Source organism: Muscardinus avellanarius (genome assembly GCF_963383645.1).
Source record: "Muscardinus avellanarius genome assembly, chromosome: 16".
Lineage (NCBI taxonomy): Eukaryota > Metazoa > Chordata > Mammalia > Rodentia > Gliridae > Muscardinus > Muscardinus avellanarius.
Genome location: NC_137802.1, coordinates 71,177,032 through 71,197,222, shown reverse-complemented (window position 1 = coordinate 71,197,222; position 20,191 = coordinate 71,177,032). Strand labels below are relative to the sequence as shown.

Below are 20,191 nucleotides of genomic sequence, written 5' to 3'. Positions count from 1 at the left end.
CATGCTGGCCTGCACACAGCCAGCAGAGGACGCGTGCACAGAAAGCCAGAGCAGGGCCAGACCACCCAGGTGGGCTCGCCCAGTAGCCCACTGCCCGCCGCCCCCTGCAGCCAGGAAGGTGCCAAGATCCCTGCACACGCTGCCAGGGAGCCAGCCCAAAGGCCTTATTTCAAGGCTCAGTTAAAACAAAGGTAGTCCCCTACCGGTGTGATGACGTACACTTGTAACAACAGTACTTGGGAGGCTAAGATAGGAGGATCCCAGGTTCGAGGCCAGCTTCAGCAAGGTAACGAGACCCTGTTTCCAAACAAAAAATAAAAAGGGCTAAGGGTGTATCTCAGAGGTAGAATGTACCCCCCATTCAATCCCCCATGCCAAAAATAATAATAAAATCGGTAGTGCCCTAAGAACAAAACAGCCTGCTTCCTGAACCTCTACGGAGGCAGCCTCCGCCTCCACACGCCTCCCGGCTGGGCACCGTTTATATAAAGAGGCTGGCTAGCCGGGCATGATGGCGCATGCTTGAAATCTCAGCACTCGGGAGGCTGAGACAGGAGGATCGCGGTTTGCAGACAGCCTCAGCTACTTAGCGAGGCCCTTTGCAACTCAGCGAGACCCTGTAAAGAATAAAACATCAGGCTGGGGTGTAGCTCGGAGGTAGAATGGCCCTGGGTTCCATCCCCAGACCGAAAGGAAAAAAAACAAAGAGGCTGCCTCCTTCCACAGGGGCTTGTCCCGCACCGACGGGAACGGCAGCCATCATTCCAGGGCCAGTCAGGTCGCTCAGTCCTTCCTGGATCCCCGTGGCCCACCTGGCCAGTGGTGCCCGCTGACCGGGGAGGGCGGACAGTCCACCTGACCACTGTTCCACCCAGGCTCTTTCGGAGATGGACGAGTTCAAAAACCTGGACAGCGACATCGAAGGATCCGCCAAGCGCTGGAAAAAACTGGTGGAGTCGGAGGCCCCCGAAAAGGAGATCTTCCCCAAGGAGTGGAAGACCAAGACGGCGCTGCAGAAGCTGTGCATGGTCAGGTGCATGAGGCCCGACCGCATGACCTACGCCGTCAAGTGAGTCCACGGTGCCCCGCCGCCCCGCCAAGGCGGGTGGCACACACCTGTCACCCAGCACTCCTCGGGAGGCGGAGACAGGAAGATCACAGGTTCGAGGCCAGCCTCAGCAACATAGTGAAAGAGACTCCTGGCAACTTAGTGAGACCCTATCTCAAAAATAAAAAAGGGCTGGGGGTATAGCTCAGAATGACCCTGCGTTCAGTCTCCAGCACCACACACACACACAAAGTAAGATATAGCTGGGCGTGGTGGCGCATGTTTGTAATTCCAGTGCCTGGGAGGCTGGGACAGGAGGATCGCACAGGCTGGAAGCCAGCATCAGCTATCGAGCGAGGCCCTCGGCAACTTAGTGAGACCCTGTTTCCAAATAAAATGTAAAAAAAAAAAAAAAAATAGGTCTGGGAATATAGCCCGGAGGTAGAAAGCCTCTGGGTTCCACCCCCGGTACCACAAAAAGGAAAGAGGGAGGGAGGAAGGAAGGGAGGAAAGCAGGAAGGGAGGGAGAGAGGAAGGGAGGGACAGACAGGCGGACAACAGTGGCCTTGAGCCACTGGGCTGGGCATCCTGGGCCTAAGTTGATTTCCCCCCATTTGCAGAAGGAAAAGAGGCCCCTCCGGCTCCGGTCCTGCGCGCCGCTAACTCGGGCCTCAGCGTGGCTCGCGGGACCGCGTCCCGTGGGCCTGGGCGGGTCCACTACGAGGTAGAGACGAGGCTCCCACGCGAACCTCCAGGACCCAAAGCAGAGTCGCTGTGCTCGTGGCCACACGGGGCCCCTTCAGGGTGTCTGGGGAGGACACAGCAAAGCCTTCCGCGCTCCGGACTCCCAGCCCTCGGTGGCCAAAACCTTCTTTTGTGCCCTGTGCCCAGACTGACCCCAACTTATGACCGTCCTGCCTCAGCCTCCTGAGTCTGAGAGTACGGACATGCACCACCGTGCCTGGCTCAGTGGCTAAGTCGGTGTGCGTGTGTGCGTGCGTGCGTGTGCGTGTGCGTGCGTGTTAACTGAGATGGGATCCAGGAGTGCTGTACCACTGAGTTGCATCTGCAGTCCTTTTTTCTTTTCTTTTTCCAGGACTGGGGATTGAACCCAGAGGCTTTCTACCTCTGAGCTCCACTCCAAGCCCAATTTTTAATTCTTTATTTTTATTTATTGATTATTATTTTTTGTGTGTGTGGTGGTACTGGGGTTCCTGGAAACCCTTCTACCTCCGGGCTACACTCCCCGGCTTCGAACCTGCCCGATCCTCCTGTCTCCGCCTCCCAAGCGCGGGGATTATAATAAGCGTGCGCCACCACGCCCGGCTAATTATTTTTAAATAGGGTCTCACTAAGTTGCAGAGGGCCTTACAGGTTGCCGAGGCTGTCCGCAAACTACGATCCTCCTGTCTCAGCCTCGCAAGTACTGGGATTCCAGACCTGGGCCACTGCACCCAGCTTATGTTTTATTTTGAGACAGGGTCTCACCAAGTTTCAAGCCTCCCGCCTCAGCCTCTAGCTGCTGGGATTACAGCACCCCCCTCGTGCCAGTCTTTTGCGGGTAGAGGTCAGTTTGGCTTAGTTTGCAGTTTTGAGGACACTTCTCTGGAGCCGAAGCCTTCCAGGCGGAGGAGGGGGCTGCCTGTCGTCGCGGGTGGGGCTCATCTCAGCGGCCGAGGCCCTTCGCCCTGCCTCTGTGGGGTATTTGGCACCTTTCCTTTCCAAGGTTCCGAGCAGCCTGAAGGCAGTGAGATTCCCCCAAAGACACCCACATCCCTATCAGAATTCCCCTCTGACAAGGCCAGGCCTGACTCAGCCCTGCTGGGTATTCACACTTTATGTTTTGCTTGGTTTTCCTCGAATGAGGAGGAAAGGGGCCCCGGAATGGCAGGGAGGGAGGAAGGGGCAGGACGGAAGGGGAGCCGGTCTCAAGGAAGAGTGGAGTGAGTGCTCCTGGGAGCCCGCAGTGTGGAGCAGGCCTGGGCGGAGGGCGCCCCCTCTCTGCAGGAGGCCGCCTGCTGGGCGCAGTTGGATTCAGGCATCTGCCCTTACTCTGCGTCATTAAATCACCTGAATTCACGGGATGACCATCTGGCCTGGCCAAGTCACTAACGAAGGTGACTCGGTCCCATTCCTGCCCAGGCGCAGGACTCAGTACATTCCAGAAGGTCCTTCCTGGGCCAGGGTCATAGCATCCATGTTCTGAGTCCATCCCAAAGGCCTGGCCTGAGCAGGAACGGAAGTGTCTCCCCAGCCCTGCCTTCAGTCCACAGTGGCTCAGGGGAGGTCAGGGCCAGAGCAGGGAGTGACGGTGGAGGGGCCACACGCCCATCACCCCAGGGCTCGGGAGGCTGAGACAGGAGGATCGCAGGTTAGCTAGAGGCTTAGCAACTTAGACCATGTTTCAAAATAAAAAGGGCTGGGATGTAGCTTAGAGAGAGAATGCCCCTGAGCTCAATCCTCGATACCAGACAGACAGACAGACACAGACACCCCAGAAAGCCCCCTGGAGCAGAGGGAAGGAGCCGGGGCAGCTCCCAGATCCCCGGGTCGCTCAGAAACACCACCATTCTGGGGAAGTAGGTCCCGGCCTGGGGATGTCGCACCCGACATGCTTTCAGAGTCTGGGCTGGACTTGGGTTCTCAGCAATTTCAGCTCCGAGGTTCACTGAGAACAAGGTAAGCTCAGCACCATGGTCAAGGGAGACTGGGCAGAGGCCTCGAGTCCAGAGGTCACCCTAACAAAGCCAGATTCCCATCGGAAGGTTGTCAGAGGCGCAGGCTGGCCTGAACTCGACCGGGGCCAAGGGAGGGGGATGCTGAGCTTTCAGAACCGACTTTTCCTTGACTGGTCTGATTCTCCCTGTTCAAGCTTCAAAGCGGCTCTAATCTCAACACCTTCTGAAACCGCAATACCCCTCCTGTGCCTTTTTTTTTTTTTTTTTTTTGGTACAGGAGACTGGACCCAGAGATTCTACCTCTGAGCTACACCCCCAGCCCTATTTTATTTTTATTTTGAAACAGGGTCTCGCTCGGTTGATGAGAGTCTCACTAATTGCTAAATCTGGACTTCATCTTGTGATCCTCCCGTCTCAGCCTCCCACGTACTAGAATCACGGGTGTGTGCCACTGCGCCCAGCCGCCCCTGCACTTTTCTAGCAGGGGAGTGCCCGTTCACGGGCTGCTTTCCCAGGCCTTCCTGGACTGCTCATAGGAAAGGCACACTGCGGGCCTGGGAGCAGAGGCCGGCAGAGATGCAGGTAAGGAGGCAAGCGCCCATCCCACGCACAGCTTCCCCTTGAGAAAGAACGTCCCAGGAGGCTCTGCGTTTCTGCCAGAGGCCTCTGCTCCAGAAAGGCCACCAAGCAGCAGGGCGTGGTGTCACACACCCGTGATCCCAGGATTTGGGAGGCTGGGACCGGAGGATCGCAGGTTCAAAGCCAGCCTCAGGTACTTAGCAACTTAGGGAGACCCTGTTTCAAAATAAAAATAAAACAGAGCCGGATGTGGTGGCGCACACTTGTCATCCCAGCATTCGGGAGGCTGAGACCGGAGGATCGCGGTTTGCGGACAGCCTCAGCTACTTAGTAAGGCCCTGTGCAACTCAGTGAGACCCTGTTTCAAAGTAAAGAATAAAAAGTAGGGCTGGGGTGTAGCTCAGAGGTAGAATGCCCCTGGGTTCCAACCCCAGCACCACAAATATATAAAAATAAAACAGGGCTGGGGGTGTAGCTCGGTAAAATGACCCTGGCTCCCATCCCCAGTATCATAAAAACAAAACTAAACTAAAGGCCACTAAGCAGCGGCCCCTCTGCCAGGCCCCAGCTGCCCCGGAGCCCTGGCCTGGCCTGAAGCGAGGCCTTTGTCCTCGAGTCTGTGTGACGCGGCCCCTCCCTGCCCACAGGAACTTCGTGGAGGAGAAGATGGGCAGCAAGTTCGTGGAAGGCCGCAGCGTTGAGTTTTCCAAGTCCTACGAGGAGAGCAGCCCCTCCACCCCGATCTTCTTCATCCTCTCCCCGGGGGTCGACCCCCTCAAAGATGTGGAGGCCCTGGGTGAGTGGGGGCCGGCCAGCTCCTCAAAGGCGTGCGGGGGCTGGAACAGGCCTGTAACCCCAGTACTTGGGAGGCTGAGGCAGGAGGATCGCAGGTTTGCAGCCAGCCTCGGCTACTTTGTGAGGCTCTCAGCAGCTTAGACCCTGTTTCCGAATAAAGAAAAAAAAGGCAGGCGTGGTGGCGCACGCCTGTGATCCCAGCATTCGGGAGGCTGAGTCAGGAGGATTGCGGTTTGCGGACAGCCTCAGCTACTCAGTGAAGCCCTCTGCAACTCAGTGAGACTCTGTTTCAAAATAAAGAATAAAAAATAGGGCTGGGGATGTAGCTCGGAGGTCGAATGCCCCTGGCTTCCATCCCTAGTACCACCAAAAAAAAAAAAAAAAAAAAAAAGAATAAAAAATAGGGCTGTGGGTGGGGTGTAGCTTGGAGGTAGAACGCCCGAGTTGCGTCCCCACTACCAAAGGTGGGGGGCACCATCACGGCCATTGGAGAAATTCAAGTGAACCTCACGGTGAGCCCCACAGTGAGCTCGCAGCATGCCCGCCTGCCTGGCCTGCGTGAGGAAGGCCAGCAGGAAAGAAGGAAAAATGTCAAGTGTTGCCAGGCGGTGGGAACCGGCCGCGTGTCCGTGGCGTGCTGCTGTTGCCAGGGAGATGGTGGGCAGCTTCTCAACGCGGCGGCTGCCCCGGGCTCCCCAGTCACCCGCAGACATGCGCTGCTCCGAGGAGCCGAAGGTGAAATGGCCCAGCGCAGGCGGCTCGTCCGACCTGCAGGACAGAATTCAGTACCGACACACACCCCATCGTGGGTGAACCTTGAAAACGCGCTTAGTGAAGGAAGCCGGACACACTGGCCGCCCACTGTGTGCGCCACCTACACAAAATGCCCGATAGAACAGCCCACAGGGACAGACAGCAGACTGGTGGGTGCCGGGGGCTGTCAGGGGACGGGAGCGCCTGCGCAGTGCGCAGGAGGACTTCCAAACCAGGTCAAGGGAAGGTCGTAAAAATGTCAATAAAGTGCATGCTCTAGGATGATAAACGTTAGCTGGGCACCGTGGTGCAGGCCTATAATCCCAGTACTTGGGAGGCTGAGACAGGAGGAGCGCAGGCTCAAGGCCAGCCTCTTGCAATTTAGTGAGGCTTTCAGCAACTTAGTGAGAACCTGTTTCAAATTTTAAAAAAATAAAAAGGTACAGTTTTTGTGCCCTGTATTTTCCCATGATAAACAAGATGGGGGAAGCGTGTGGCTTCCCGGCAATAGATTGGCGGGCCTGGACTTCCATCACTGAATCACCCCCGTGCTTTTCCTGTTTTTCCTTTCTTTAGGGAAAAAATTGGGATTTACCATAGACAACGGGAAACTGCACAACGTGTCCCTGGGGCAGGGACAGGAGGTGGTGGCTGAGAACGCGCTGGACGTGGCTGCCGAGAACGGGCACTGGGTCATCCTGCAGGTGAGGCTGCCCGCGCAGGGTCAGCTTGCATAGAAGATCCACATTGAAAGTGCCAGCGGGCACCCACAGCCCCAGCAGGCCAGCGTCAGCTGCAGGGGGGCGGCAGGCTGCCCAACGGACCTGCCGATTCTCCCTTCGTGCAGAAGACAGACGCCGGGGCTTGTGCCGGGGTGCCCCGAAGACACACTTCCTTAGAACAGTGTGGTGCTCAGTGCTTCCCTGGCTCTCCCCTGGCCTGCGGCCACAGCGAGGCCCTCGGTCCCAAGAGCCACGGGGTCCTTGCTCTGGTTAAGCCCTCGCACAGCCATCCCTCCCCGCCTGCAGCTCCTCCAGGACTTTGGCAGCCCCCAGAGGAGGGACGGGAACCGTGTAATCACAGCCTTGTGCTGGGGAGGGCTCAGAAGCTTGGAAAGAATTGAGCACAAGCCCCGGAGACCCCGCGTGCTCAGCGCCCGGCCGGGGTGGCGGGTGAGGGCCCCGCCCGTGCCAGGGGCCTCGGCTGGTCCTCCTGGGCCCAGGGCAGGGCGGCTAAACCCTGGTCTCGGCTACAGAACATCCACCTGGTGGCACGGTGGCTGAGCACCCTGGACAAGAAGGTGGAGCGCTACAGCACGGGCAGCCATGACGACTACCGGGTGTTCATGAGCGCGGAGCCGGCCCCCAGCCCCGAGTCGCACATCATCCCCCAGGGCATCCTGGAGAACGCCATCAAGATCACCAACGAGCCGCCCACGGGCATGCACGCCAACCTGCACAAGGCCCTGGACCTCTTCACCCAGGTAGGGCCGCCACGCCCCCCGCACGCTCACACGGGCACACTCACTGTCCCGGGTGGCCGTGTAAAACGCAGAAAGGACCAGGCGCCATGGACGGCCTGGAGTTGAGGAGCAGAAGCAGGCTTTATTTTTGGTTTTACTTGTGTTGGTGCCGAGGATTGAGCACACCCCGCCCGGCAGCATTCAGGCTCCGGGTTGTACCGGCCCTATCTCATGCCGAAGCGGGCCTCGAACCTGCGCCCTCCGGCCGCCCCGCAGGACACCCTGGAGATGTGCACCAAGGAGATGGAGTTCAAGTGTATCCTCTTCGCGCTCTGCTACTTCCACGCCGTGGTCGCCGAGAGACGCAAGTTCGGCGCCCAGGGCTGGAACCGCTCGTACCCCTTCAACAACGGCGACCTCACCATTTCCATCAACGTGCTCTTCAACTACCTGGAGGCCAACCCCAAGGCGAGGACCAGGCCGTGCCGGGGCCCGCCTCCTTCCGCCCGCCCGCCCTGCCCTCTTTTAACTGTTCTTTATGGGGAGAACAGGGGGCTGAACCCCGGGCCGTTCTACTTCTGAGCTACACCCCAGCCCCGTGAAAATTTTTAAGCGGCATCTCGCCAAGTCGCTAAGGGTCTCACCGAGTAGCTGAGGCTGGCCTCAACCCCGTGATCCTCCTGCCTCAGCCTCTCAAGTGCTGCGATTACAGGTGTGCACTAGTTCTTCCAAGTATCATTTAAGACATTTACTTAGCGCTTGAATATGCACCTGGATTCCCAGCGCTGAGAAGCCACAGAGCACAGTGCGTGCTCCACTCTGCAGACTCCAGCCCAAGAGCCCGGCAGGGCGCAGGTCACGCCCGACAGACACTAGTGAGAGCCTGTCTTGATGTCATCGGGTCAGGAGCCTGCTCCCTGTCTTCCCGTTCTGGTGGAGACCAAGATCAGCTGCAGTGCTTATTGAAAACAGTCTACAGGAGGATTGCTAGCTTGAGGCCAGACACAACTTAGCGAAAAGCTCAGCATCTTAGCAAGACCTTTCCAAAATGAAAAGTAAAAAGGGCCAGGGGTATATCTGAGGTAGGATGCCCCTGGGTTCAACCCCTAGTTCCACAAAAACAAAAGTAAAAGGCACTGAGCCTGGAGGTTGAACACCCCTGGGTTCAATCCCTAGTACCTCCCCACCGAGGCACCCATGGGTGATAGCTCCTGGCACGTAATCAGCGAGAATATTCAGGCCAGGAGGACTTCAGCGGGATCAGAACCAAGAGCCTTTGACACATTTTGAAGACGTAACTTTGGACAGCCTACACGGCCCCAACGGGAGCCCGCGGCCCGTGGAAACCTCTACTGTGGCCCGGGCAGAGTTCAGCCACCGCTGTCAGAAGTGGCCAGTGAAGGGGGCGGGCGGAGCCCGGGCAACGCGGGAGAGGCAGAGGGAGCGTGTCGTTTCAGCTTGTGACCTGTGGGGTGGCTCGGAGGGCGGCCCGGGGCAGGGCACAGCAGCGTGGCAGGACTCCCAACCCTGGCCTCCCCCAGGTGCCCTGGGACGATCTCCGCTACCTCTTTGGTGAGATCATGTACGGCGGCCACATCACGGATGACTGGGACCGCCGGCTGTGCAGGACTTACCTGGCCGAGTACATCCGGGCGGAGATGCTGGAGGGGGAGGTGCTGCTGGCCCCCGGCTTTCAGATCCCCCCCAACCTGGACTACAAGGTGAGCGAGGCGCAGGGCAGAGGGCGGAGGGCAGCTGAGGGCGCTCCCCTGGACCAAGGCTCCAGTGTGAAGCTCCCCGCCGGGCCCCCTCACAAACGGCTGGCAGTTACTGGGCAGAAACCCGGCCAGGACTCGGGGTGGGGAAGGACTCAATCCCTGCAGCTGAGAGCAAAGGGGCCGGTGACCAAGTGGGCACGTGGAGAAGGCAAGAAATGAGTGAACAGGAAGACCCGGCCTCGGTAGGCCCAGCTTTACCGTGAAGGTCTGCGCACGCCGTGCCTCTTTCTAGGGTTACCACGAATACATCGATGAAAACCTGCCCCCCGAGAGCCCCTACCTGTACGGCCTGCACCCCAACGCGGAGATCGGCTTTCTGACAGTCACCTCGGAGAAGCTGTTCCGCACTGTCCTCGAAATGCAGCCCAAAGAGACGGACTCGGGCGCGGGCACGGGGGTCTCCCGCGAGGAAAAGGTGTCTGCTCCTCAGAGACGGGAGGGCAGGGCTGGCGCCATGTGCTCTGTCCACCCTGGGGACAGGAGGTGCAGCCCGGGTCTGCGAGCTGCTCCCCGGGCCTGCTGGGAGGACCCGGGGCAGATGTCACCAAGGCTCAGCAAATGAGAAAGGCTCAGGAGCGTGAACCGAGCAACCCTCCCCTGGCCAGGATCCCCCATACGTCCCAGGAGTGTCCCTTGCACAACAGCCAGCAGGCCAAATCCGGCTGGACGGTGGCCAGTGTCGTCGCCACATGTCCTGCCGGGAGGTAGCCGGGACACCAGGCCAGGGCGGTCCGATGCACCCACCCCAGCCACGTGGCCGGCCAGAGTGCTCGGCTGCGCCCAGGCACAGCGGCACACACCTGCAGTCTTAGGCGGACTCGGGAGGCTGAGGCAGGAGCACAGGTTTGAAGCCAGCCTCAGCAACTTAGCAAGACCCCATTTCAAAATTAAAAAAAAAAGGGCTGGGGGTGTAGCTTGGAGGTAGAACGCCCTTGGGTCCCACCCCTAGTGAAATCAGTGTGGCCATGCAGCACCTCCTCGAGGCCTCGGGTCTGGACACCCGGGCAGGCTCCTCGGCCTGACGCTGCTGCGGAGGGTGGCGGCTTTGCTGGAGATGCGGTGCCGGGCTTATGGGGGCGCTGACTTCCAGGTGAAGTCCGTGCTGGACGACATACTGGAAAAGATTCCAGAGATGTTCAACATGGCTGAGATCATGGCGAAGGCGGCTGAAAAGACCCCCTATGTGGTTGTGGCCTTTCAAGAGTGCGAGAGGATGAACATTCTGACCAATGAGATGCGCCGCTCACTCAAGGAGCTGAACCTGGGGCTGAAGGTAAGAGGAGGCCGCGTCGCTGGGCCCAGGCCAGAGTGACGCGGACGGCACTGAATCCCGCTGCAGGCTGGGCACTGCCGGGCTGCCTTCCCTGCTGCTCAGAACAGGCCGCGGGGTCATCTACACTGCTCCCCGGCAGGCCCTCTCGGGGCACCGCAGAGCTCAGCCTGGCTGACCCTGACCCTGACGCCCCATAGGGGGAGCTGACCATCACGCCTGACATGGAAGACCTGTCCACCGCTCTGTTTTACGACACTGTGCCGGACACATGGGTGGCCCGCGCCTACCCCTCCATGATGGGCCTGGCGGCCTGGTACGCTGACCTGCTGCTCCGCATCAGGGTAAGGCCTCCCCGGCCTCCGCCTCCCTTGGGTGGATGCACCGCAGCCTCGTGGCCCATGGAGGTGCGTTCCCAGCCCACCAGTGTGCTCCCTTCCAGGAGCTGGAGGCCTGGACGACCGACTTTGCCCTGCCCACCAGCGTGTGGCTGGCAGGGTTCTTCAACCCCCAGTCCTTCCTCACGGCCATCATGCAGTCCATGGCCAGGAAGAACGAGTGGCCCCTGGACAAGATGTGTCTGTCTGTGGAGGTGACCAAGAAAAACCGGGAGGACATGACTGCGCCCCCCCGTGAGGGCGCCTACGTGTATGGACTCTTCATGGAAGGTAAGGAGGCCTGCCTGTCTGAGCACGCTTCCAGCACCGCCTGCTTGGCTGGGGGAGGGCGAGGTGCCGCCAGTGGGCTCGTCGACCCAGCCCTGAGCCATGCTGGGGAGCCCGGAGCCACGGCGGCCCAATGGCCAGGTGCTGCTTTGCGGAGGCTGGCAGGACCCACGTGAGGGCAGCCGAGCCCAAGACGGTGCGCAAGGCACGGCGGCTGGCCTCGGCCAGGGGCCCGCCTCTGCTGGCTGGGCTTGGAGGGAAGGCCGGCCACCTGTCCCCAGGGCCAGCAGAGGGACGAGGAGAGTGGGCGCCTGTGAGAGCTTTCTCCCAAGCACCACCCCACCGGGGGAAGGGTCCCAGCACTGAGGCGAGCTCAGCCGCAGCCGTTCCCCATGTTTATTTTGGAATTCCAGAAAGAAATATAAACATCAGTGCACAGGGTGAATAGAAATGGCAGCAGTTTGGTTAAAGGCAAAGAGTACTTATATATGCATATATGTAATTATTTATATTATACGTACATACAAGACAGACATGACACGCGGAGGGAGCCGGGGGCTTTAGAACTGCCGGCGGGGGTATGCTTTCGGCCACAGAAAGTGAGAAAGCTGCTGAGAGGCGGGGCTCTGAAGCCCTGGAGACTTGGGCCGCAAGCTGCCCTCAGTACACAGCGAGACGCGGACAGCTAAGCGCGCACACGCCACCGCGCAGCCTCCGTGCCCGGGGCTCCTCGGGTGCTGCTCACGGGGCGCCTGGCCTCGCTGTCCCCACAGGAGCTCGCTGGGACACGCAGACCGGAGTCATCACGGAAGCGCGGCTGAAGGAGCTGACGCCGGCCATGCCCGTCATCTTCATCAAGGCCATCCCTGTGGACCGCATGGAGACCAAGAACATATATGAGTGCCCGGTGTACAAGACGCGCGTCCGCGGCCCCACCTACGTCTGGACCTTCAACCTGAAGACCAAAGAGAAGGCGGCCAAGTGGGTCCTGGCGGCGGTGGCGCTGCTCCTGCAGGTGTAGCCACCCCGCGAGGCGCACGGGAGGATGGCTCGGCGCCTCTGAGGCAATCAAAGCCCACGGTGCCCACGTGCAGGGCAGAGGCTGGCATGGGTGGAGGGGTGAAGATTAAAACAGCCGCAGTCACCGGGGCGTGTGTGTGACTCACTCAGCCCCCGCCTGACGTCACCTGGGCCCGCCAGCTCAGGGCGAGCGTCCTCGGAACCAAACCCTGAGATCCTGGCAGGGAGGGGTGGGGGGCACTACCTACATAGCGGCCCACCAGAGAGGGATGGGGCGCCTGACCCAGAAGCAGCACCTCCACCCACAGGGTCTCAAGGACAAAGGGCCTTTTAGAAGTATGGTAACGCCTTCCTCCCCAGCCTCCACCCTAAAGGGTTTCCGGGGTACTCTACTGAGGCTTCCCCCGAAGGCACAGGACAGAGGGGCGCAGGGGCCACCTTCAGGCTGTCAGGGGCTCGTACTCAGCAGTGGGGCGCAAGGAGGCCCCTGGCCTTGCCATAGCGAGCTGCGCGCGTCCTGGCCTAAGGAAGCCGGCCAGCCTGCTCAGACGGCTCTGAACGCTCCCCTCCACCACACACGACCCCTCCTCGCTCACTGGCGGGCGCGCGTGGCTGCGGCACCCCGCTGCAGCCCTGGCGCGCCCTCAGCAGCTCCAGTCAGAATCACTTCAGCAGCAGGAGAGGACCTGCCGCCCACTCGGGTGGGCCGGGGAAGCGACAGGGAGACTAGCAGGCTGGAGGCGAGGGGAGGAAGGCGGGTCCTTGCCGCTCCTGGACGGAGCAGCGCCCAGGACACCAGGCCATTAGCAGAGAGCACGCCCACAGACTCCAGATAAGCCAGCGCGGTCGGGAACCGGTCTAACCTCGGCTTGGGCCTTTTGCACAAACTTTTGTCCAACTGTGTTCACCAAACCCTGGGTGAAGGAGGTCAGGACACCTGAATTCTGAGGACAAGATCCTAGGGCCCCGAGCAGCTGAGGAGAAAGGGGAGAAACGGCACCCCGGGGCAGCCGGACCGCTACCTCTGCTGGCCGGGGTCACTGCGGCCCAGCGCCCAGGCCACTCGCCCTCACCTGGAGGACAGGAGACTCCTGATAACGACAATATGTGGGGGCTGTCCAGTTTTGCCTTTAGAGCCTGAAATAAACAGTAGCTCACTCCACACTGACACGCAGGCTGATTTACCTTGGGGCTGTGCTGCGCGACAGAGGCCGGGAAAGATGCTGTCTGGGCTGCTCCGCACTGGGGGCCTTGGCCCGGGGAGCACTGCTCCCCAGAAAAGGCTGCCCAGGACACCCTGGAGGCCATCAGCACAGAGTGCCAAGGACGCCTACGCAGTCCTGCTATGGCACAGCAGAAACTAAGAAAGCTGCTCCCAAGCTGGGCACGGTGGTGCACGCCTATAATCCCGGGACTTGGGAGGATGAGACGAGGATCAGAGGTTTGAGGCCAGCCCCAGCAACTTAGCGGGACTCTGAGACTCTGCTTCAAAACAAAAAACTTAAAAAGGGCTGGGGTACAGTTCAGAGGTACAATGCCCTGGGTTCAATCCCTAGGACCAAAAATAACAAAGGACGAGAAAAAGACCAGTGATGAGATACACCTGAGCCCCAAAGGGAAGCCGCAGAGGCGCACACCACACGCCCCAGCTGAGACCTGACACCCAGTGGAGGGGCCAGGGCCAGAGGGGGCTGAACAGAGGCCACGCGAGAGACCCCGCCTCCTAGCAGCACGTGCCCAACCCCAAACATCGACAGCCACGAGGCAGTAAGCTCACGCTCACGGAGGCCAGGGCCCGGCTGAGCTGGGAGACCAGATCTGCCCCACCCCCACCCAGGACCCCCAGGGCGACAGGAAGGGGCCAGACGGCACGAGGGGTGAGCAGCCGCTGCCTGCAGCAGGCCTCAGAGCCTCCAGCGCCACGTACGCGCCCGTGGGTTCCTTCAAGGGGTCTCTGGTGAAGCCCCTACCCCCATCTTGTGAGCTCTTGCGCGAGCTGGCACCCACCTGGCGGTCCTCAGAAGAAGTTCTTGATGAACGGAGTCACCAGCCTCACCCACAGCTTCACGTACCGACTCGGCTGCTCAAAGGTGGCGGAGGACACCACGCCTGAGCGCAGGTACAGCTGCTCCTGCTCCTGAGGAAGAGACGGGAGATCCGGGAGTCCCTCCAGCCCGGGAGGCTGAGGCGCTGCCTACAGCGCTGGGGGTCAGCCAGGAAGCCCACGCTCACAGGGTGTGGCAGTGCACGCCTGTAATCCCAGAACTGGGGAGACTGAGACCGGAGGATCCAGGCTGGCAGAGCCTCAGCAACTTAGGCCCTCTGCAAATTAGTGATACCTTGTTTCAAAAAGAAAAGAAGAAAATAGGCCTAGGAGCATAGGTCAGAAGTAGAACAGCCCTGGGTTCAATTCCCAGGACCCACAAATACCTATATACACATTAGGAGGTCTATAACTTAAGAGCTGAAGAAATACAACTAGTGGGAAAATAGTTTAAATGATCACTGTCAGTAAATAAAGGAGCACAAATCTTAAAAAGGTACTGGCGCTGGGCGTGGTGGGCACACTTGTAATCCCAGTACTTGGAAGGCTGAGACAGGAAGGCCGTGGTTGGTGGACAGCCTCAGCTACTTAGTGAGGCCCTTTGTAATTCTGTAAGACCCTGTTTCAAAATGAAAAGAAAAAAATAGGCTGAGGGTGCAGTTCCGAGGTAAGAATGTCTCTGGGTTCCACCCTCAGTACTACAAAAAAACAAGAAAAGAAAAAGAAAAAGAAAGGTACTAGGCTGGGGGTATAATTCAGCAACAGAGCATCTGCCTAGGATATATGGAAAGGCTAGGTCAATCCCAGCACCCTGGGGGAGGGAAAGTATTTTTTTTTTTTAATTGAAACAGTTTCCCTTCCATCAACTTGGCGGAAAGTGGCTTTGGAACACTGTTTTCCTGGCTGACCTGCACCACTGAAGGAAAGGGGGGCTGAACCATCTTTCTAGAAAGCAGCCTGGCAGCAGGGACCTAGAGCCTTAACAGCTCCACTTGCAAGAATTTATCCCAAGGAAACAAGGCTGCTGCTTACTGATCTTTACCGCAGCCACATTTGTAACAGCTGGAAACCACCAAACTGTCCAAGGGCCCACTTATTACTGCAGGATGTGAGATGATCGTGTTACAGAGGACGATTTGGTAAGACAGTAAACTGCACACTATGTCAGAGGAAGCCGGAGGTAGAATTCAGACAGCGTGCTATCTGCCCTCGGCACCCTCAGAGGCCTGGGCCAGGACCGCCCAGTGCCCAACCCCGCACTGCTCGGCTAAGTGGACGCACGGTGCTTGCATTTAATCTCCATGTATGCTCTGGTAGACAGAGCTCCACTAGCTGACCCGCAACGTCACATACAATACGACTGTAGGTAGCTGTTACACGTTTAATATAGATGTCACACACACACCCCCGGTGTGTGTGTGTGTGTGTAACGGGATCAAACTCAGGGGTGTTCTACCTCTAAGCTATAACCTCTACCCTTTTTACCCTGAAACAGGGTCTAAGTTCAGACACTGACCTCAAACCTGTGATCCTCCTGCCCCAGCCTGCCAAATACTGAGAGTACAGGCATGTGCCACCACACCTGGCTTTCCAGTGAGTGAGTGAGTGAGTGTGTTTGTGTGTGAGCTCACGCGCACATGTGCATGCTGGGGATAAAACTCAGGGGCATTCTACCTCTAAGCTAGAATTCCCCAGTCCTATTCTATATGAAGACAGGGCCTCAGTGAGTTGCAGAGGCCTTGCTAGGCTGCAGAGGCTGGCCGTGAGCCACGATCCTCCTGCTCAGCCTCCCAAGTGCTGGATTATGACTAGGCACCACCATACCAGGCTTCCCAAATAGTTATCACAGTCGAAGCCATGAGTGCAGAGCTTACGAATATAATTATCAGTACTCTAATTTCATTTTAAAGTTACACTTCTTCACATGTAAAAGAGCAAAAAGACAGGGAATAGTAGCGAGTTTCAACAAAAGCATTAGATGTTTTTTCTTTTTTCTTTTTGGTGGTACTGGGATGGAACCCAGGGGCATTCTACCTCGGAGCTACACTCCCAACCCTATTTTTTTATTCTTTGTTTTGAAACAGGGTCTCGCTGAGTTGCAGAGGGCCTCACTAAGTAGCTGAAGCTGTCTGTGAACCGCGATCCTCCAGTCTCAGCCTCCCAAAAGCTGGGATTACAAGCGTGCGCCGCCACACCCGGCAAAAGCATTAGTTTCTTCTAATTTTTCTTAATTTTTACAATGAATGCTTATGACTTTCTTGTGTATGCATATTTTAGTAGGGACAGAAACCAGGGGCATTCTGTGAAATACACCCCTAGCCCGTTTTATTTTGAAAGAGGGTCTCACTAAGTCACCATGTGCTGCTCTCGAGCCTGTGACGCAGGGTCTGGGCCTCCTGAGGACTGGGGCTACAGACTCAGTGCCCAGCTTTACCACTTTCATCTTTAAAAACAAGCTTGAAAACACGTTCAGATGCTTTGCCTTCAACTGCGTGGTGGATCTTTAGGGGGAGAAACTACCTTAAACTTTCTTAAACTACCACCAGCGCCGTCTTCTCCTGACAAAGTTACTCCCCGGCGGGGACAGGAGTGTGGCTGCCGCCGCCACCCGGGCTGAGTCTTCAACCCCCTTGCCTGCAGGCTCCCAGCCACGCCTAGTCCACACCACAGTGGGGATCGTGAACACTGACCAGGGAGGCCCACGCTGCCTCGAGCAGGGAGGGGAAGACGGCCCTGGACGCCACAGAGCATGCAGGGCTGCGGAGAGCTCGCGCCAGCCTCCTCTCCTTCTGCAATCTGCGTGCTTGCTGCCCCTCACACCAGTGGCACCTCGAGACCAAATCCTCAGGACACGCTGTGCCCACACACAGCCAGCTCTCCTAGCCCAGCTGCACGCATCGCCAACACCAGCCCGGACCCTCTGGCCTCCTAATTTCTGCTGCTGAGTTCCCAGTCCCTGGTGGGACGTGCTCGGCAGAGGAGCCAGCTCTGGTCTGCAGGGGCTGGTTCACAAGTCTCTGCAGACCCGGCTGCAGCTCCATGTCCTCAAAGGACACCCGGCAGGACTTCAACTACATTACCAGCAACGCCTCGGGGTCCGCACAGACGCCACAACAGGAGAGGAAGTCGGCTGGTGGAGGTCGCCTCGCTTTACGAGGGAGGACTTCTAGGGTCATAAGTGGAAAGCTGTTCTCTGAACAAAGCCAGGAAGCTTTCAGTTTTTATTGTATGCACTAAGTGAAGGGGGGACCTCAGATTCTGATAAAAATACCCGCCCCGTTCGTTCCCAGAGGTATTAGCACTCCACATGGTATGGCCAGAGCCCTCCCTGCGTCCCCGGGCAGCTTCGGAGAGCGGGGCCTCCTGGAGCGGGCTCGGAGCTCGGTCCAGGAACAAGGAGCGAGGAGGGCGGCCCTGGTAAGCAGCACACGTGCAGAACCAGCTGCGCAGGCGCCATGCACTCCACAGGCCAGAAACCCACCTCTACGGAATGCAAGGGCCACCAGTAAGCCGCCTCCGCCCACAAGCCAAAGCCTTGCGATGCAGGCTTGGCAAGAAAATATCCCAAATATGTTGCTGGAGAAAGCAGCTCCCGACCACAACCAGCCCAGCTTTTCTCAAGATCCAGGACGTGGGTTCAGTTTCCTGACTCAGGAAGTGGGAAATGGTCAGTACCAGGAACCTGGGCCCAGGCCTGGGGTACCGCTTCCCCTAGCAACCCAGGGCCCCGCAGAGCTCGGCCCCGCCCCAGGCTAAGCCACCACAACTCTCTCCAGTGAGGCGTCGGGCACACACATCTCTGCACTCAGGCAAGAGCCCCGGAGAAGCCGGTGCGTGAGAAGCCCTGAGCCCGGGGTCTTCCTCACCACCTGTCATGCCCTCCCACCAGGGGCGGGCTCTCCCCGCACCAGGCCTGCTCCTGCTCCGTTGCTGGCAAGACCCCCAGACTGCATGAAGCAGGTCGGGGCAAGGTGGCCGCCATGCCCCTGTCCACCAGCAAAGCGCCTGCAGCCGGCTCCCAGGCACTGCGGTCTGGAGCTGACAGAGGCAGCGCCCGAGGCCTGGAGGCCTGGAGCCGGCCTGCGGTGGGGCTCTGCTTTCCCCGGCGCCTCCCACTCCCAGGCCCACAGTGCCTGCACTGGGACTGAGCTTCCATTTCAAAGGTCTTTCGACAGTCCTGCAAGTAACCAAGTACTGAGATTCACGTAAAAACACAAATCCGTGGTAACTTTATCTACTTTAAACAAATAAAACACTGCTACCATCTAAGGAGGGCCAAAGCAGCTGCTGGCCTTTCAACAGCTGACCACATTCCTAGAGGCCAGCCCTCCTGCGGTATTGGCATCCCAGGGTGGTCTCCTGGTGCAGGAAGACTCCCAAGGGAGCCATGGAGCCATGGGTCCGAGGCCGGCGGGCGGCCACGAGGGTCGGGGGCCACCTGGCCCCCTGGGGTCTGGATCCTTGCAGAGACCCCCCTGTACTAGTATTGGGAAGAGGTTTTAAAATGTATTAATGTATCAGTATTGGGAAAGATTTCCAATTTTGAAAATATATCTCCTGTATACTAAAAAAAGCCAGTACAGGCAGGAAGGAGGGACTTGTAATTTACACTTCTAAAGAGGAGGAAGAAAGCGGGAGCCAGGACAGAGGTTTCTTTACATTTCTAAGGAAAACAAATGGCCTGAGGGATGGGAGAAAATCCCAGACCCCGAGAAACAATTTAACACATCTTGGGAGGGAAACAAAAGGCAGAGGCCTGGAGTTGGAGACAGGACCGCCCCCCCTCCCACCCACCCCAAATCCGGCTGGAGACTGGGCTAGAGATAGGGCAGCTTATCTACAGATCAGAGGACCTGCCGAGGACTGGGCGGGATAAAACACTCAGTAAACTGGAGTTCTGTGGTATTGTCATCGGAATTGCCCCCCTGTGCCTTCTCCGCACAGGGCTGTAACTATCTCTGTATTTCTACCTTTTTAATAAACTTCTTTAAATCTTCAGCAACTGTCCAAGCTATGCATATTTATTCTTAGCTCAGGACAAGGATCCACGGTTTCTTCCTGTTCTTACGTTTGTGTGGTTGGAGTGGGGGAATTACTTCTCCCCTCACACACCAAACCCATTTCATCCGCAACATCCCCCACTGCACGCTTGCTCCCCTGGTCTCACGCACCGTCTCAGCAGAGGAGACAGGAGACAGCTCTCCCAGCCCCTCCCCACGCACCCGCACCCGGGAGCCGCGCGACCCACCTCGTGGAGCTGCTGCTGCAGGCCTCCGCTCTCCGTCACAATGGCGATCTGGGCCTCCAGGTCCCGGTGAACTGACCTGTACCCAAAATTAGGAGAGCCAATCAGCGTGAGGCAGGGCAGGCTGCTCCCTGCCAGGTACAGCCAGAGGCCTGCGGGGAGAAGGAGACGTGCAAATGCGGTGAGCAGTCGGCCAAGGTCCACCTAAGAGAAAGCAGCTGGGCAGGGCCCCGGTGGGAGGGCGCGGGCACACGGGGCCACCCCGCCGTGCTGGGCCACAGCTCGCGCCCACCGCTCTGCACAGTGGGCGCCGGGTCTGCTTGCACCCCACCCACTGTCCCCAGGGCTGCTCTCCCACCGCTCTCTATGCTCTGAACCTCCTGCCCCGTGGAGCAGGCAGGCGGCAGGCAGGGAGCTGCAGCAGACTTGGGGCTGTCGGGAAGCCAGAGGCGCTTGGCAGGAGCAGTCTGCCCGCCCTGCCTCCCTGCTTCAGGTGATCAACACACCACGCCGCTGCGGCACCCACAAATCCAGGGGCGCCGAGCACTGTCTCCGGGCCATGGGGCTCAGGGACCCCGGGCTAGCCAGGCAAGGTACACCCAAGGGCAGTGGAGGAGAGGACCTGGGGCCCTAACTTTCCGACGTGTACACAAGCGCTGGCTCCCTTTGGGGCTAGGATATGGGCCACTGAATGTCACAGTGAGAGAAACCACCGGACGGAATCCGCAGGAGCACCATGGGGTGTGGGACAATCCCACAGTGACATTTCTGTGGTGACAAGCACGGATCCTCAGAACCCTGGTGTTGCCTGAGACGACCGGGCAGGTCCTCTCTCCTGCACCCATTCCTCGCCC

At 58.7% G+C, this 20,191-nt stretch overlaps 2 protein-coding genes across 3 annotated transcripts in view; one reads left to right on the top strand and one right to left on the bottom strand.

The window, feature by feature from the left end:
• The window catches only part of DNAH17 (dynein axonemal heavy chain 17), a gene marked incomplete at both ends in the record, with an annotated part of 104,593 nt that extends 92,544 nt beyond the window's left edge, over positions 1-12,049 (top strand). Inside the window, 11 exons of one of the 2 annotated variants that reach the window (XM_080712247.1) lie at positions 876-1,069; positions 4,953-5,101; positions 6,430-6,557; positions 7,076-7,336; positions 7,592-7,783; positions 8,857-9,036; positions 9,326-9,508; positions 10,184-10,366; positions 10,564-10,707; positions 10,806-11,031; positions 11,802-12,049. In XM_080712247.1, the coding sequence (XP_080568373.1) occupies positions 876-1,069; positions 4,953-5,101; positions 6,430-6,557; positions 7,076-7,336; positions 7,592-7,783; positions 8,857-9,036; positions 9,326-9,508; positions 10,184-10,366; positions 10,564-10,707; positions 10,806-11,031; positions 11,802-12,049 (2,088 nt within the window). The remainder of the gene's footprint in view (positions 1-875; positions 1,070-4,952; positions 5,102-6,429; positions 6,558-7,075; positions 7,337-7,591; positions 7,784-8,856; positions 9,037-9,325; positions 9,509-10,183; positions 10,367-10,563; positions 10,708-10,805; positions 11,032-11,801) is intronic. The other variant, XM_080712246.1, reaches the window with a different exon arrangement.
• A 2,016-nt stretch (positions 12,050-14,065) lies between these two features.
• PGS1 (phosphatidylglycerophosphate synthase 1) overlaps positions 14,066-20,191 on the bottom strand; it is a gene marked incomplete at both ends in the record, with an annotated part of 37,534 nt that continues 31,408 nt past the window's right edge. Inside the window, 2 exons of the mRNA XM_080713752.1 lie at positions 14,066-14,185; positions 19,341-19,489. Of these exons, the coding sequence (XP_080569878.1) occupies positions 14,066-14,185; positions 19,341-19,489 (269 nt within the window). The remainder of the gene's footprint in view (positions 14,186-19,340; positions 19,490-20,191) is intronic.